Source organism: Bos indicus, chromosome 6 (assembly GCF_029378745.1).
Source record: "Bos indicus isolate NIAB-ARS_2022 breed Sahiwal x Tharparkar chromosome 6, NIAB-ARS_B.indTharparkar_mat_pri_1.0, whole genome shotgun sequence".
Lineage (NCBI taxonomy): Eukaryota > Metazoa > Chordata > Mammalia > Artiodactyla > Bovidae > Bos > Bos indicus.
The window spans coordinates 36,786,726-36,800,594 of NC_091765.1; the positions used below are offsets into that span (position 1 = coordinate 36,786,726).

Below are 13,869 nucleotides of genomic sequence, written 5' to 3' on the forward strand. Positions count from 1 at the left end.
CTTGTCCCAGCCTTACAGGCTCCACTGGCAAATCTATCCTGTCACCTGACTCATATGCCACTGTTTCTCAAGAGCCCATGTAACTGGGCAGAGGGGAAGCGGGTATTTTTTAAAGAATTCTTCTGTAAGATCTCTACTTCCTCTCATCTTTACTCCCTGTGAGCAGTAGAATCTGGGGGTAAATCTTGCATTAACACTAATATATGCTTATTCTTATAAAGCAAAAGAGACTGCCTTTCAAATTCTGTTTTTAAATTTTATACTATTCACTGGCTAATTTATGACCCTGATTATAGAATGACACAAAGATTTCTACTATTTTTAAGAGGCTCAATTTGTTCATGTAAACTAGACTTAATTCTCCTTTCTGAATGTATTACCATTCTCAAATGTCATCCAGCCAGTCACAAAGGACCATTTATTGTATGATTTCATTTATATGAAATGTCCGGCACAGGGGAATCCACAGAGACAGCAGATTAGTAAGGGCTGGGAAGCTCGGAGAAAATTGGGAATGATTGCTAATGAGTACACTTTCTTCTCATCGTTTTAGAACATGACGCACATGTTCCAAAATTGATAGTTTCACAACTGTGAGTATACAAAACCACTGAATTGTACACTTTAACTTATTTAGTATGTGTGTGTGAATTAAATCTCAGTAAAGCTATTATAACTCACATCTGCCCAGTTACACTTGGAGTGGACACTCTAATATTTTTAAAAGGCTAGAGAAATAAGGGCGGAGAAGGCAATGGCACCCCACTCCAGTCCTCTTGCCTGGAAAATCCCATGGACGGAGGAGCCTGGTAGGCTGCAGTCCATGGGGTCGCTAAGAGTCGGGCACAACTGAGCAACTTCACTTTCAATTTTCACTTTCATGCACTGGAGAAGGAAATGGCAACCCACTCCAGTGTTCTTGCCTGGAGAATCCCAGGGACAGAGGAGTCTAGTGAGCTGCCATCTATGGGGTCGCACAGAGTCGGACACGATTGAAGCGACTTAGCAGCAGCAGAGAAATAAGGGAGGTTAATCCAAACAATTTGATTTCATCAATGTAATACTTCAAGGAATCACTTACATATAAAATACCTAGTATTTCTAGAGCAATAAAAAAAAAATCAGTGAAATGCTTTTCTTCCTTTCATTCAACCCATCCTATTAAGCAACAAATAAAGATTAACAACTTCTCCTGTGCCTGAGATCCCACTAAGACAAAAAGTGTAAATATATATCCTTACTTAGGCTTTCCCCAGAGAAGGAAATGGCAAGCCACTCCAGTATTCTTGCCTGGAAAATCCCACGGACAGAGGAGTCTGGTAGGCATATAGTTCACAGGATCACAAAGAGTCGGACACGACTGAGTGACTGAGCACGTTTACCCTTTACCATTTAAAAGAGCTGAACTTCACCCATGTAGTATACCATCCTATACCAAATACAAAACCGAAATGTGGACAAATACCGTATGGACATTATTGATACTTACACAGAAACTTCTTCTTCTTTTCCAATGGGAGCTCATGAAATGTTTCCCAGAATAGTTTCACGGTGGGATGTGTGGCTGAGTAATCACCCTTGTAGATGGCAGTCTGCCCAAAAAAGACAAAAAGAAAAAAAATTATCTTCCAGAAGCAAAATATTACAAGTGGACATCTGTATACCATTTGCACTAAGAAATAAACACTGAAATGAAGGAGACCCCCAAAACCAGTTAATCACAGATTACTTAGAAAGAGAGCAAGCTCTGGGTATTCCTGCCCAGGCCGCTGCTACACTCAGAAGTACAAGACTGCGTCTTTTAGGCTTACCTCTTCCAGCTCCTCCCAGTTGTAGCTGCTGTTCCCCACCATCATGGCCCTCAGTTCTGAAGGCTGGAAGAGCTCTAGCACTTTGCCACCGCACACCTTTAAGAAGCCGCTGGAGAAAGCCGTGTACCACTCATGAACTGAGATTTGGAAGACATAATTCACATAAGCATCGACGAATTCCTGCCTGCCAGGAGACCAAAGAAATAGAATACATTTAGCCCAAGGATCTGTAGAATTTATCAAGTTCCCCTTCTACACTGAGGTTGAGAGATGAAAAATCCTCACCAAATTCTCAGCAGGAGGCATTCTACAGCATCCCGCAGGTTACCACCCAGCCCCAGGATTCCAACAATGACTCTCAGGTGATCTGGGGGTAGGGGAGACAGGAAGCGAGGGAGGGCAGAATGTAGGTGAAACCATAATATTGACTTTATTTCTCCTGAGGTGCTCCAGTTTTCATCTTGTTTATGGTCCTACATAATTTAGTTCAGAAAAGACTTATTCTGCTTAAAAGTCTAAGATGATGGTTCTAGACTACTACTTTTCAGAAATTAACAAAGCTAACACCACCTACATTTGTATCCTCCCCCATTTTAAAGGTAATCTCCTAAAGCCTCACTCTCAATCCCTTAATCACCTCTGGAAAGAACTGTCTTATACAATGGCTCTATCTCACTAGTTCAGTTGAGATCAGATCAGTCGCTCAGTCGTGTCCGACTCTTTGCAACCCCATGAATCGCAGCACGCCAGGCCTCCCTGTCCATCACCAACTCCCGGAGTTCACTGAGACTCAGTCCATCGAGTCAGTGATGCCATCCAGCCATCTCATCCTCTGTCGTCCCCTTCTCCTCCTGCCACCAATCCCTCCCAGCATCAGAGTCTTTTCCAATGAGTCAACTCTTCACATGAGGTGGCCAAAGTACTGGAGTTTCAGCTTTAGCATCATTCCTTCCAAAGAAATCCCAGGGCTGATTTCCTTCAGAATGGACTGGTTGGATCTTCTTGCAGACCAAGGGACTCTCAAGAGTCTTCTCCAACACCACAGTTCAAAAGCATCAATTCTTCGGCGTTTAGCCTTCTTCACAGTCCAACTCTCACATCCATACATGGCCACTGGAAAAACGATAAACTTGACTACATGGACCTTTGTTGGCAAAGTAATGTCTCTGCTTTTGAATATGCTATCTAGGTTGGTCATTACTTTCCTTCCAAGGAGTAAACGTCTTTTAATTTCATGGCTGCAGTCACCATCTGTAGTGATTTTGGAGCCCCAAAAAATAAAGTCTGACACTGTTTCCCAATCTATTTCCCATGAAGTAATGGGACCAGATGCCATGATCTTTGTTTTCTGAATGTTGAGCTTTAAGCCAACTTTTTCACTCTCCTCTTTCACTTTCATCAAGAGGCTTTTGAGTTCCTCTTCACTTTCTGCCATAAGGGTGGTGTCATCTGCATATCTGAGGTGATTGATATTTCTCCCGGCAATCTTGATTCCAGCTTGTGCTTCTTCCAGTCCAGCGTTTCTCATGATGTACTCTGCATATAAGTTAAATAAAGAGGGTGACAATATACAGCCTTGACGTACTCCTTTTCCTATTTGGAACCAGTCTGTTGTTCCATGTCCAGGTCTTAACTGTTGCTTCCTGACCTGCATACAAATTTCTCAAGAGGCAAATCAGGTGGTCTGGTATTCCCATCTCTTTCAGAATTTTCCACAGTTGATTGTCATCCACACAGTCAAAGGCTTTGGCATAGTCAATAAAGCAGAAATAGATGTTTTTCTGGAACTCTCTTGCTTTTTCCATGATCCAGCGGATGTTGGCAATTTGATCTCTGGTTCCTCTGCCTTTTCTAAAACCAGCTTGAACATCAGGAAGTTCACGGTTCACATATTGCTGAAGCCTGGCTTGGAGAATTTTGAGCATTACTTTCCTAGCGTGTGAGATGAGTGCAGTTGTGTGGTAGTTTGAGCATTCTTTGGGACTGGATTGAAAACACCTTTTCCACTCCTGTGGCCACTGCTGATTTTTCCAAATTTGCTGGCATATTGAGTGCAGCACTTTCACAGCATCATCTTTCAGGATTTGGAATAGCTCAACTGGAATTCCATCACCTCCACTAGCTTTGTTCGTAGTGATGCTTTCTAAGGCCCACTTGACTTCACATTCCAGGATGTCTGGCTCTAGGTCAGTGATCACACCATCATGATTATCTGGGTCGTGAAGATCTTTTTTGTACAGTTCTTCTGTGTATTCTTGCGATCTCTTCTTAATATCTTCTGCTTCTGTTAGGTCCATACCATTTCTGTCTTTTATTGAGCCCATCTTTGCATGAAATGTTCCCTTGGTATCTCTAATTTTCTTGAAGAGATCTCTAGTCTTTCCCATTCTGTTGTTTTCTTCTATTTCTTTGCACTGATCGCTGAAGAAGGCTTTCTTATCTCTTCTTGCTATTCTTTGGAACTCTGCATTCAGATGCTTATATCCTTCCTTTTCTCCTTTGCTTTTCACTTCTCTTCTTTTCACAGCTATTTGTAAGGCCACCCCAGACAGCCATTTTGCTTTTTTGCATTTCTTTTCCATGGGTATGGTCTTGATCCCTATCTCCTGTACAATGTCATGAACCTCATTCCATACTTCATCAGGCACTCTATCAGATCTAGGCCCTTAAATCTATTTCTCACTTCCACTGTATAATCATAAGAGATTTGATTTAGGTCATACCTGAATGGTCTAGTGGTTTTCCCAACTTTCTTCAATTTAAGTCTGAATTTGGCAATAAGGAGTTCATGATCTGAGCCACAGTCAGCTCCTGGTCTTGTTTTTGCTGACTGTATACAGCTTCTCCATCTTTGGCTACAAAGAATATAATCAATCTGATTTTGGTGTTGACCATCTGGTGATGTCCATCTATAGAGTCTTCTCTTGTGTTGTTGGAAGAGGGTGTTTGTTATGACCAGTGCATTTTCTTGGCAAAACTCTATTAGTCTTTGCCCTGCTTCATTCCGTATTCCAAGGCCAAATTTGCCTGTTACTCCAGGTGTTTCTTGACTTCCTACTTTTGCATTCCAGTCCCCTAGAATGAAAAGGATATCTTTTTTGGGTGTTAGTTCTAAAAGGTCTTGTAGATCTTCATAGAACCGTTCAACTTCAGCTTGTTCAGTGTTCTGGTTGGGGCATAGACTTGGATTACTGTGATATTGAATGGTTTGCCCTGGAAATGAACAGAGATCATGGAAACTAACAGAGATCATTCTGTCGTTTTTGAGATTTCATCCAAGTACTGCATTTCGGACTCTTTTGTTGACCATGATGGCTACTCCATTTCTTCTGAGGGATTCCTGCCTGCAGTAGTAGATACAATGGTCATCTGAGTTAAATTCACCCATTCCAGTCCATTTCAGTTCGCTGATTCCTAGAATGTCGACATTCACTCTTGCCATCTCTTGTTTGACCACTTCCAATTTGCCTTGATTCATGGACCTGACATTCCAGGTGCCTATGCAATATTGCTCTTTACAGCATCGGACCTTGCTTCTATCACCAGTCACATCCACAGCTGGCTATTCTTTTTGCTTTGGCTCCATCCCTTCATTCTTTCTGGAGTTATTTTTCCACTGATCTCCAGTAGCATATTGGGCACCTACTGACCTGGGGAGTTTCTCTTTCAGTATCCTATCATTTTGCCTTTTCATACTGTTCATGGGGTTCTCAAGGCAAGAATACTGAAGTGGTTTGCCATTCCCTTCTCCAGTGGACCACATTCTGTCAGATCTCTCCACCATGACCCGCCCATCTTGGGTTGCCCCAGGGGCATGGCTTAGTTTCATTGAGTTAGACAAGGCTGTGGTCCTAGTGTGATTAGATTGACTGATAGCCTTGTCTATCTCACTAATGATCATTCATATGCTAATTAAGACAATGCTGTGCTGTGCTTAGTCAGTCCTGTCCAGCTCTTTGGGACTGTAACCCTCCAGGCTCCTCTGTCCACGGGGGTTCTCCAGGCAAGAATACTGGAGTGGGTTACCATGCCTTTCACTAGGGTATCTTCCCAACCCAGGGATAAAACCCTGGTTTCTCACATTGCAGGAGGATTCTTTACCATCTGAGCCACTGAGGAAGCCAGATTAAGACAATAGCTTCCTGCAAGCCTGACTCACAGCAAGATGGCTTCCTGGGATGTTTATTGTAGGTAAGGAGTTAGTTTTTTGGGCAGGCTTCTGCAGGCTGCAGATCAGAGTTCTAGTTTGGTTTGTTTTTTTGGCTGTTTGTGATTTTTTTTTTAGCCATTAAAAAAAAAAACAAACTGAAATACAGTTAATTTTGAATGTTGTGTTAGTTTCAGGTGTACATAAAGATGTTACAGAAAAACTCAAACTTTTGGCCAACCCAAATTATAGTAGTGTGTATGTTAACCCCAACTCCTAATTTATCTTTCCCCCACCATCCCCTTTGGTAACCAGAAGTTTGTTTTCTATGCCTGTGAGTTTATTTCCTTTTTATAAATAAGTTCATTTATATCATTTTTTAGACTCCACATATAAGTGATATCATATGATATTTGTCTTTCTCTGTCAGAGTTCTCATATTTTTATATATGGTCTGGCCATTGTCTGTATGTATATTCCACCTCTGACTAGTGAGGATGTGAACTGAGGCATAAAGCAAGTTTCTGAATGGTAACTACAATACAATAGCACTTAGCACTTGCCTAAGTTGTTTTTTAACACTTAAAACATTTCTATCTATAGAGCCAGACAGTGGCTTTGCCACTTATGGCTGATGATCCTTGGGCAAGTTATTTAATCTCTCTGTGCCTCATTCTTTTCATCAGTAAAATGGGGAGAATAAGAGAATGTAACTAATCGGACTACTATAAAAATTAAATGAGTTAATAAATGTAAAGTTTTTAGAACTGGGGCTGCTTTGTAAATGTTAGTGATTATTGTTTATGGCTAGGAGATTTTGTTTAGGAGTATGAAATTGTATATAATGTGTATGTAAAATATGTTTAATAAAGGCATTAATGTAAAAAGATTTTTGTCTTAAAACACACATTATAAAAATATAAAAACATGAAAGAATATGCATAAAATTTGTAAGAGTTTTGTCTGTGGAAAAGGAGGGTGAGAAGAGAGGCGTAGGATTAAGAGGATGTACAGCAAGAATGTCAATGGTTTCAGGAATTCTTTTTTTAAAAAATCTGAAGCATATACTATCTGTGTTTACTGTGGATCATAGATACAAAGTTAGTTTAGTGCTTTTCTGTATTTATGTCTTTTTCTAAAAATTAAAAAAACTGACACTATGAAGATAGATACTTGCCATGTCTCCTTCCCTGTGACACTACACTTCACAGAACTACAATTTGAACACCTTTTCTTATGTTTCCTCCAGGCAGATCCAGTCACCAAAAACTAAACAATCTACACCAATAACTGTTGTGTGAGCCCTAACAGTTGATTTTTTTTTTTTTCCATTTTGGAATTCAAGTGCTTTTACTGTGAAAGCATCAACTTCAAAGATAGCTACGGAGAATAAACACATTGCCAGCCACACAAGCAGAAAACATGAACAGCCAGGCTGCCTACCCCACTGAAGTTCCTTTGGTTCAAAGATTTTGGTTGATTTTGATAACTGACCATTTGGGCCACTTGCTTTTTTCTCCTCCCACACATTAAATTCCTCCTCTTATGTTTTAAATTTATAAATAAAGAATAAGCCCGGAAGGGACTTCCACGGTGGTCCGATGGCTTGAACTCTTCACTCCCACTGCAGGGGGCGTGGGTTCAACCCGTGGTCAGGGAACTAGAGCCCACATGTTGCAACTAACAGTTTGCATGCTGCAACTAAAGGTCCCATGTGCCACGACTAACACCCAGCACAGCAAAATATATATTCTTAAAAATAATTTTTTAGAAGTATAAGCCCATGAAACCCTAGGCCCTCAATGTCAACCCCAATGAAAGTAGAACCCCAGACTCTAATCCACACTCACTTTCTCTGCACCAGCCCCAACCCAACCTTATTATGTGGCCCCGGTAGGCTATGCAATTTCCAGGTCTTGAAGTAATAAACTTTTTTTTTTCCCCCCCAAAGTGTCCTGATAATTATTTCCGAAGGGCATTTTGCAGTCATAATCATAACCACAAGGGCTGGTTCAGTCACAACACTGGTTATTGACAGGCCGAGACCAGCACAAAACACTGACAATAGGCGGTATAATACAGTGAGTGGTGGAGTAGACAGGGGTGCAAATCCAGGGTCTGCCATGTCCTCTATCTGGTTACTAAGCCATTCTTTTCTCATCTTTAAAAAGGGGTAAATGTTCAGTTTTTAAAATAAAAGCCACTAATGTAAAAATATTGTACATCTTAACTACAGCTGCTGAAAGTTCTCACAATGCAGACAATGTACTGCTTTCCTGACAAAGACAAAGCCTGTAAAACAGAATGCTGCCTGCCTTCCAGTTCTGCAAGTATCAAGTCATAAGCCAATGCAGTCACTGAAAGGAATGAAAGAAAGTGAAAGTGAAAGTTGCTCAGTCGTGTCCGACTCTTTGCGACCCCATGGACTATACAGTCCATGAAATTCTCTAAGCCAGAATACTGGAATGGGTAGCCTTTCCCTTCTCCAGGGGATCTTCCCAACCCAGGGATCGAACCCAGGCCTCCTGCATTGCAAGTAGATTTTTTACCAGCTAAGCCACAAGGGAAGCCCAAGAATACTGGAATGGGTAGCCTATCCCTTCTCCAGGGGATTTCCCAACCCAGGAATCGAACCGGGGTCTCCTGCATTGCAGGCGGATTCTTTACTAATTGAGCTATCAGGGAAGCCCTATAATACAGGATAAAGAACAAGATTAAATATTCTGTGTTTTTTGGTCCCAAGATAGTTATGATACATGTCAGGAAGAATTTCAGTGACACCAGATTCTTCCTATACATAAATAAGCACTAAAATCACTTACTCGAGATACTTGATTCTTTTGTGATTAGAAATCTTTCACCAAGATGTATGTTTGACTATATGTATTTTCCAGTCAAGAAAAAAAGAAAAAAAATTACATGTATTGGCTCTTTCTCTACCTCTTAGGAGCAGTTCCTCAGACCTATCTATGTTCTGTCTCACAGGCTATAGTACTAAGTAAGGCCCCTAAGGGCCTCATGGTCAAAGCTATGGTTTTTCCAGTAGTCATGTACAGATGTGAGTGGACCATAAAGAAGGTTGAGCATAAAGGCTGAGTGGACCATAAAGAAGAACTGATGCTTTCAAATGTGGTTCTAGCAGAGACTCTTAAAGAGTCCCCTGAACAGCAAGGAGATCAAACCAGCCAATCCTAAAGGAAATCAACCTGGACTATTCATTGGAAGAACTGTTGCTAAAAGTGAAACTCCAATACTTTGGCCACCTGATGCAAAGAGCCTACTCATTGGAAAAGACACTAATGCTGGGAAAGATTGAAAGCAAAAGGAGAAGGGGGTGGCAGAGGATAAGATGGTTAGATAGCCTCACCAACTCAATGGACATGAATTTGAGCAATTCTGGGAGACAGTGGAGGGCAGAGGAGCCTGGGGTGCTGCAGTCCACTGGGTCGCAAAGAGCTGGATCCAGTTTAGCCACTGAATAGCAAGAACAAAGGCCCCTGAATTCAAAAATCATCTCTCTCATACTGTGCATTTTTTATTTGTCAGCAGTTGCAGAAACCATGAATGGACCCAGTGCAGACTTTTCTCCTTCATCTGAACCCTCCAAGGCACTAGCAAGGGCCCTTGTGCCTGTCCACCTTCCTGGTGAGTCTAGACGAATTTGGCTGAGTCTCTTGTCTTGGTTGACAATCTTGAGTTTTATTCAGCAGTAAATAAGAAAGGTACCTGACTTTTCATTTGTAAGATATTGAGAAAGTGCTCAGTGGTGATTAGGTAGGAGATGGATCTGATGTCTTTCCTCAAATTATCTACCTTAACAGGATTTCTTGGATAAAAGTGAAGGCACCATATGAGAGCCTTCAGCTCCAAAGATAAGGGACACAGCTCTCCTGGCCAGTTACAACTTTCTCAGGCAACTGAGGAAATTGAGTTGTGGCAGAGGCAAGTCCTCATACTGTGCAGCAGTCCCTAGGGAAACCCACTCACTAATTTACAAATTCATTAATCCAGAGACACATATATAAAAATTGGCCATTCAGTGCTCAGAGCACCCACACCAGTTTTAGACTGCCAGCAGGAGAAAACAAGACACGCAGAAGAGCTGAAATGACTCTAGGGTGCCGCTTAGAAGAATTAAGCCCATAAACCACACATTGGCCTGCCACAGTTTTCAATAGTGATTTTACTCTGATAAGCCAACTTTAAAATGAGAAAGAGCCTCCCAAACAGAAGAAAATGGGATGTCAGATGACCCCTGACTAATACCCCAAATAGGTTTACATATGTACAGACCTTATACTTGTAAGTACTTAATTAGGAACTAAGGAAATCCTCTCTGAAATGGCCAAGGTGCAGCTCTTTCTGACATTCCAAAACCAGTTTCTGCATAAGCAGTTAAAGAAAGCCACCTCGATAAAACATCTTTTCAAAATTCTAAGGGCACAAACTCCTTCTAGGAGGAACTTGCATTTTTCTCCTTGCATCTGTGAGATATACATGTTCTACCAGAACGCTCAAGAACTCCTGCCTTACTCTTATTTAAACCATCTCTAATTCCTGGGACTGAGGGGGGAAAACAGGCCTTTAAAATCCAAGCAAGGGACTTCCCCGGTGGTCCACTGTGAGACTCTTCACTATGAATGCAGGGGGCCTGGGTTTGATCCCTGGAAGGCAATGGCACCCCACTCCAGTACTCTTGCCTGGAAAATCCTGTGGACGGAGGAGCCTGGTGGGCTGCAGTCCATGAGGTCGCTAACAGTCGGACACGACTGAGCGACTTCATTTTCACTTTTCACTTTCATGCATTGGAGAAGGAAATGGCAACCCACTCCAGTGTTCTTGCCTGGAGAATCCCAGGGATGGGGGAGCCTGGTGGGCTGCTGTCTCTGGGGTCGCACAGAGTCGGACATGACTGATGCGACTTAGCAGCAGCAGCAGCAGCAGGGAACTAGATCCCACATGCCCCAACTAAGACTTCCTGCGCCACAAGTAAAGATTCCTCATGCCGATATGAAGATTGAAGATCCTGTGTGCTGCAGCTTAGAACCAGCACAGACAAATAAATAAATAAATATTCAACCCAAGCGAGTTAAACTTACTCCAAATGTTATTTATAAATTAGTGAGTTTTATATTGATTCATGACTAAGATTTAAAATGAAGCTATGAGATCTCTGGTTATATCTGTCTATATGTGTGTACATTATAGACAAATGTCTACTTCTGAATGGTATTGCCAAAATTAATTTGTAAAAGAGCTCTCTACTTAATTGACTACAGAAATTAAGCCCAAGGTAAGAGAAACCCAAGTAAGACGGTAGGTGTTGCAAGAGGGCATCAGAGGGCAAACACACTGAAACCATAATCACAGAAAACTAGTCAATCAAATCACACTAGGACCACAGCCTTGTCTAACTCAATGAAACTAAGCCATGCCCCTGGGGCAACCCAAGATGGGCGGGTCATGGTGGAGAGATCTGACAGAATGTGGTCCACTGGAGAAGGGAATGGCAAACCACTTCAGTATTCTTGCCTTGAGAACCCCATGAACAGTATGAAAAGGCAAAATGATAGGATACTGAAAGAGGAACTCCCCAGGTCAGTAAGTGCCCAATATGCTACTGGAGATCAGTGGAGAAATAACTCCAGAAAGAATGAAGGGATGGAGCCAAAGCAAAAAGAATAGCCAGCTGTGGATGTGACTGGTGATAGAAGCAAGGTCCGATGCTGTAAAGAGCAATATTGCATAGGCACCTGGAATGTCAGGTCCATGAATCAAGGCAAATTGGAAGTGGTCAAACAAGACATGGCAAGAGTGAATGTCGACATTCTAGGAATCAGCGAACTGAAATGGACTGGAATGGGTGAATTTAACTCAGATGACCATTGTATCTACTACTGAGGGCAGGAATCCCTCAGAAGAAATGGAGTAGCCATCATGGTCAATAAAAGAGTCTGAAATGCAGTACCTGGATGCAACCTCAAAAATGACAGAATGATCGCTGTTCATTTCCAAGGCAAACCATTCAATATCACAGTAATCCAAGTCTATGCCCCAAACAGTAACGCTGAAGAAGCTGAAGTTGAACGGGTTCTATGAAGATCTACAAGACCTTTTAGAAATAACACCCAAAAATGATGTCCTTTTCTTTCTCGGGGACTGGAATGCAAAAGTAGGAAGTCAAGAAACACCTGGAGTAACAGGCAAATTTGGCCTTGGAATACGGAATGAAGCAGGGCAAAGACTAATAGAGTTTTGCCAAAAATGCACTGGTCATAACAAACACCCTCTTCCAACAACACAAGAGAAGACTCTATACATGGACATCACCAGATGGTCAACACCGAAATCAGACTGATTATATTCTTTGCAGCCAAAGATGGAGAAGCTGCATACAGTCAGCAAAAACCAGACCAGGAGCTGACTGTGACTCAGATCATGAACTCCTTATTGCCAAATTCAGACTTAAATTGAAGAAAGTAGGGAAAACCATTAGACCATTCAGGTATGACCTAAATCAAATCCCTTATGATTATACAGTGGAAGTGAGAAATAGATTTAAGGGCTTAGATCTGATAGATAGAGTGCCTGATGAGCTATGGAATGAGATTTGTGACATTGTACAGCAGACAGGGATCAAGACCATCCCCATGGAAAAGAAATGCAAAAAAGCAAAATGGCTGTCTGGGGTGGCCTTACAAATAGCTGTGAAAGAAGAGAAGCGAAAAGCAAAGGAGAAAAGGAAAGATAGAAACATCTGAATGCAGAGTTCCAAAGAATAGCAAGAAGAAATAAGAAAGGCTTCTTCATCGATCAGTGCAAAGAAATAGAGGAAAACAACAGAATGGGTAAGACTAGAAATCTCTTCAAGAAAATCAGAGATACTAAAGGAACATTTCATGCAAAGATGGGCTTAATAAAGGACAGAAATGGTATGGACCTAACAGAAGCAGAAGATATTAAGAAGAGATCGCAAGAATACACAGAAGAACTGTACAAAAAAGATCTTCACGACCCAGATAATCACGACGGTGTGATCACTGACCTAGAGCCAGACATCCTGGAATGTGAAGTCAAGTGGGCCTTAGAAAGCATCACTACGAACAAAGCTAGTGGAGGTGATGGAATTCCAGTTGAGCTATTCCAAATCCTGAAAGATGATGCTGTGAAAGTGCTGCACTCAATATGCCAGCAAATTTGGAAAACTCAGCAGTGGCCACAGGACTGGAAAAGGTCAGTTTTCATTCCAATCCCAAAGAAAGGCAATGCCAAAGAATGCTCAAACTACGGCACAATTGCACTCATCTCACACGCTAGTAAAGTAATGCTCAAAATTCTCCAAGCCAGGCTTCAGCAATATGTGAACCGTGAACTTCCTGATGTTCAAGCTGGTTTTAGAAAAGGCAGAGGAACCAGAGATCAAATTGCCAACATCCGCTGGATCATGGAAAAAGCAAGAGAGTTCCAGAAAAACATCTATTTCTGCTTTATTGACTATGCCAAAGCCTTTGACTGTGTGGATCACAATCAACTGTGGGAAATTCTGAAAGAGATGGGAATACCAGACCACCTGATCTGCCTCTTGAGAAGTTTGTATGCAGGTCAGGAAGCAACAGTTAGACCTGGACATGGAACAACAGACTGGTTCCAAATAGGAAAAGGAGTACGTCAAGGCTGTATATTGTCACCCTGTTTATTTAACTTATATGCAGAGTACATCACGAGAAACGCTGGACTGGAAGAAGCACAAGCTGGAATCAAGATTGCTGGGAGAAATATCAATCACCTCAGATATGCAGATGACACCACCCTTATGGCAGAAAGTGAAGAGGAACTAAAAAGCCTCTTGATGAAAGTGCAAGTGGAGAGTGAAAAAGTTGGCTTAAAGCTCAACATTCAGAAAACAAAGAT

At 41.7% G+C, this 13,869-nt stretch overlaps 1 protein-coding gene across 4 annotated transcripts in view; it reads right to left on the reverse strand.

Moving 5' to 3' along the window:
* The window catches only part of HERC3 (HECT and RLD domain containing E3 ubiquitin protein ligase 3), a 198,292-nt gene that overhangs the window by 3,517 nt on the left and 180,906 nt on the right, over nucleotides 1-13,869 (reverse strand). For all 4 annotated transcript variants that reach the window (XM_070790897.1, XM_019962470.2, XM_070790896.1 and 1 more), the window contains exons 24-25: nucleotides 1,812-1,995; nucleotides 1,490-1,592 (exon numbers count right to left, since the gene is read on the reverse strand). In XM_070790897.1, coding sequence (XP_070646998.1) covers nucleotides 1,490-1,592; nucleotides 1,812-1,995 — 287 coding nt within the window. The remainder of the gene's footprint in view (nucleotides 1-1,489; nucleotides 1,593-1,811; nucleotides 1,996-13,869) is intronic.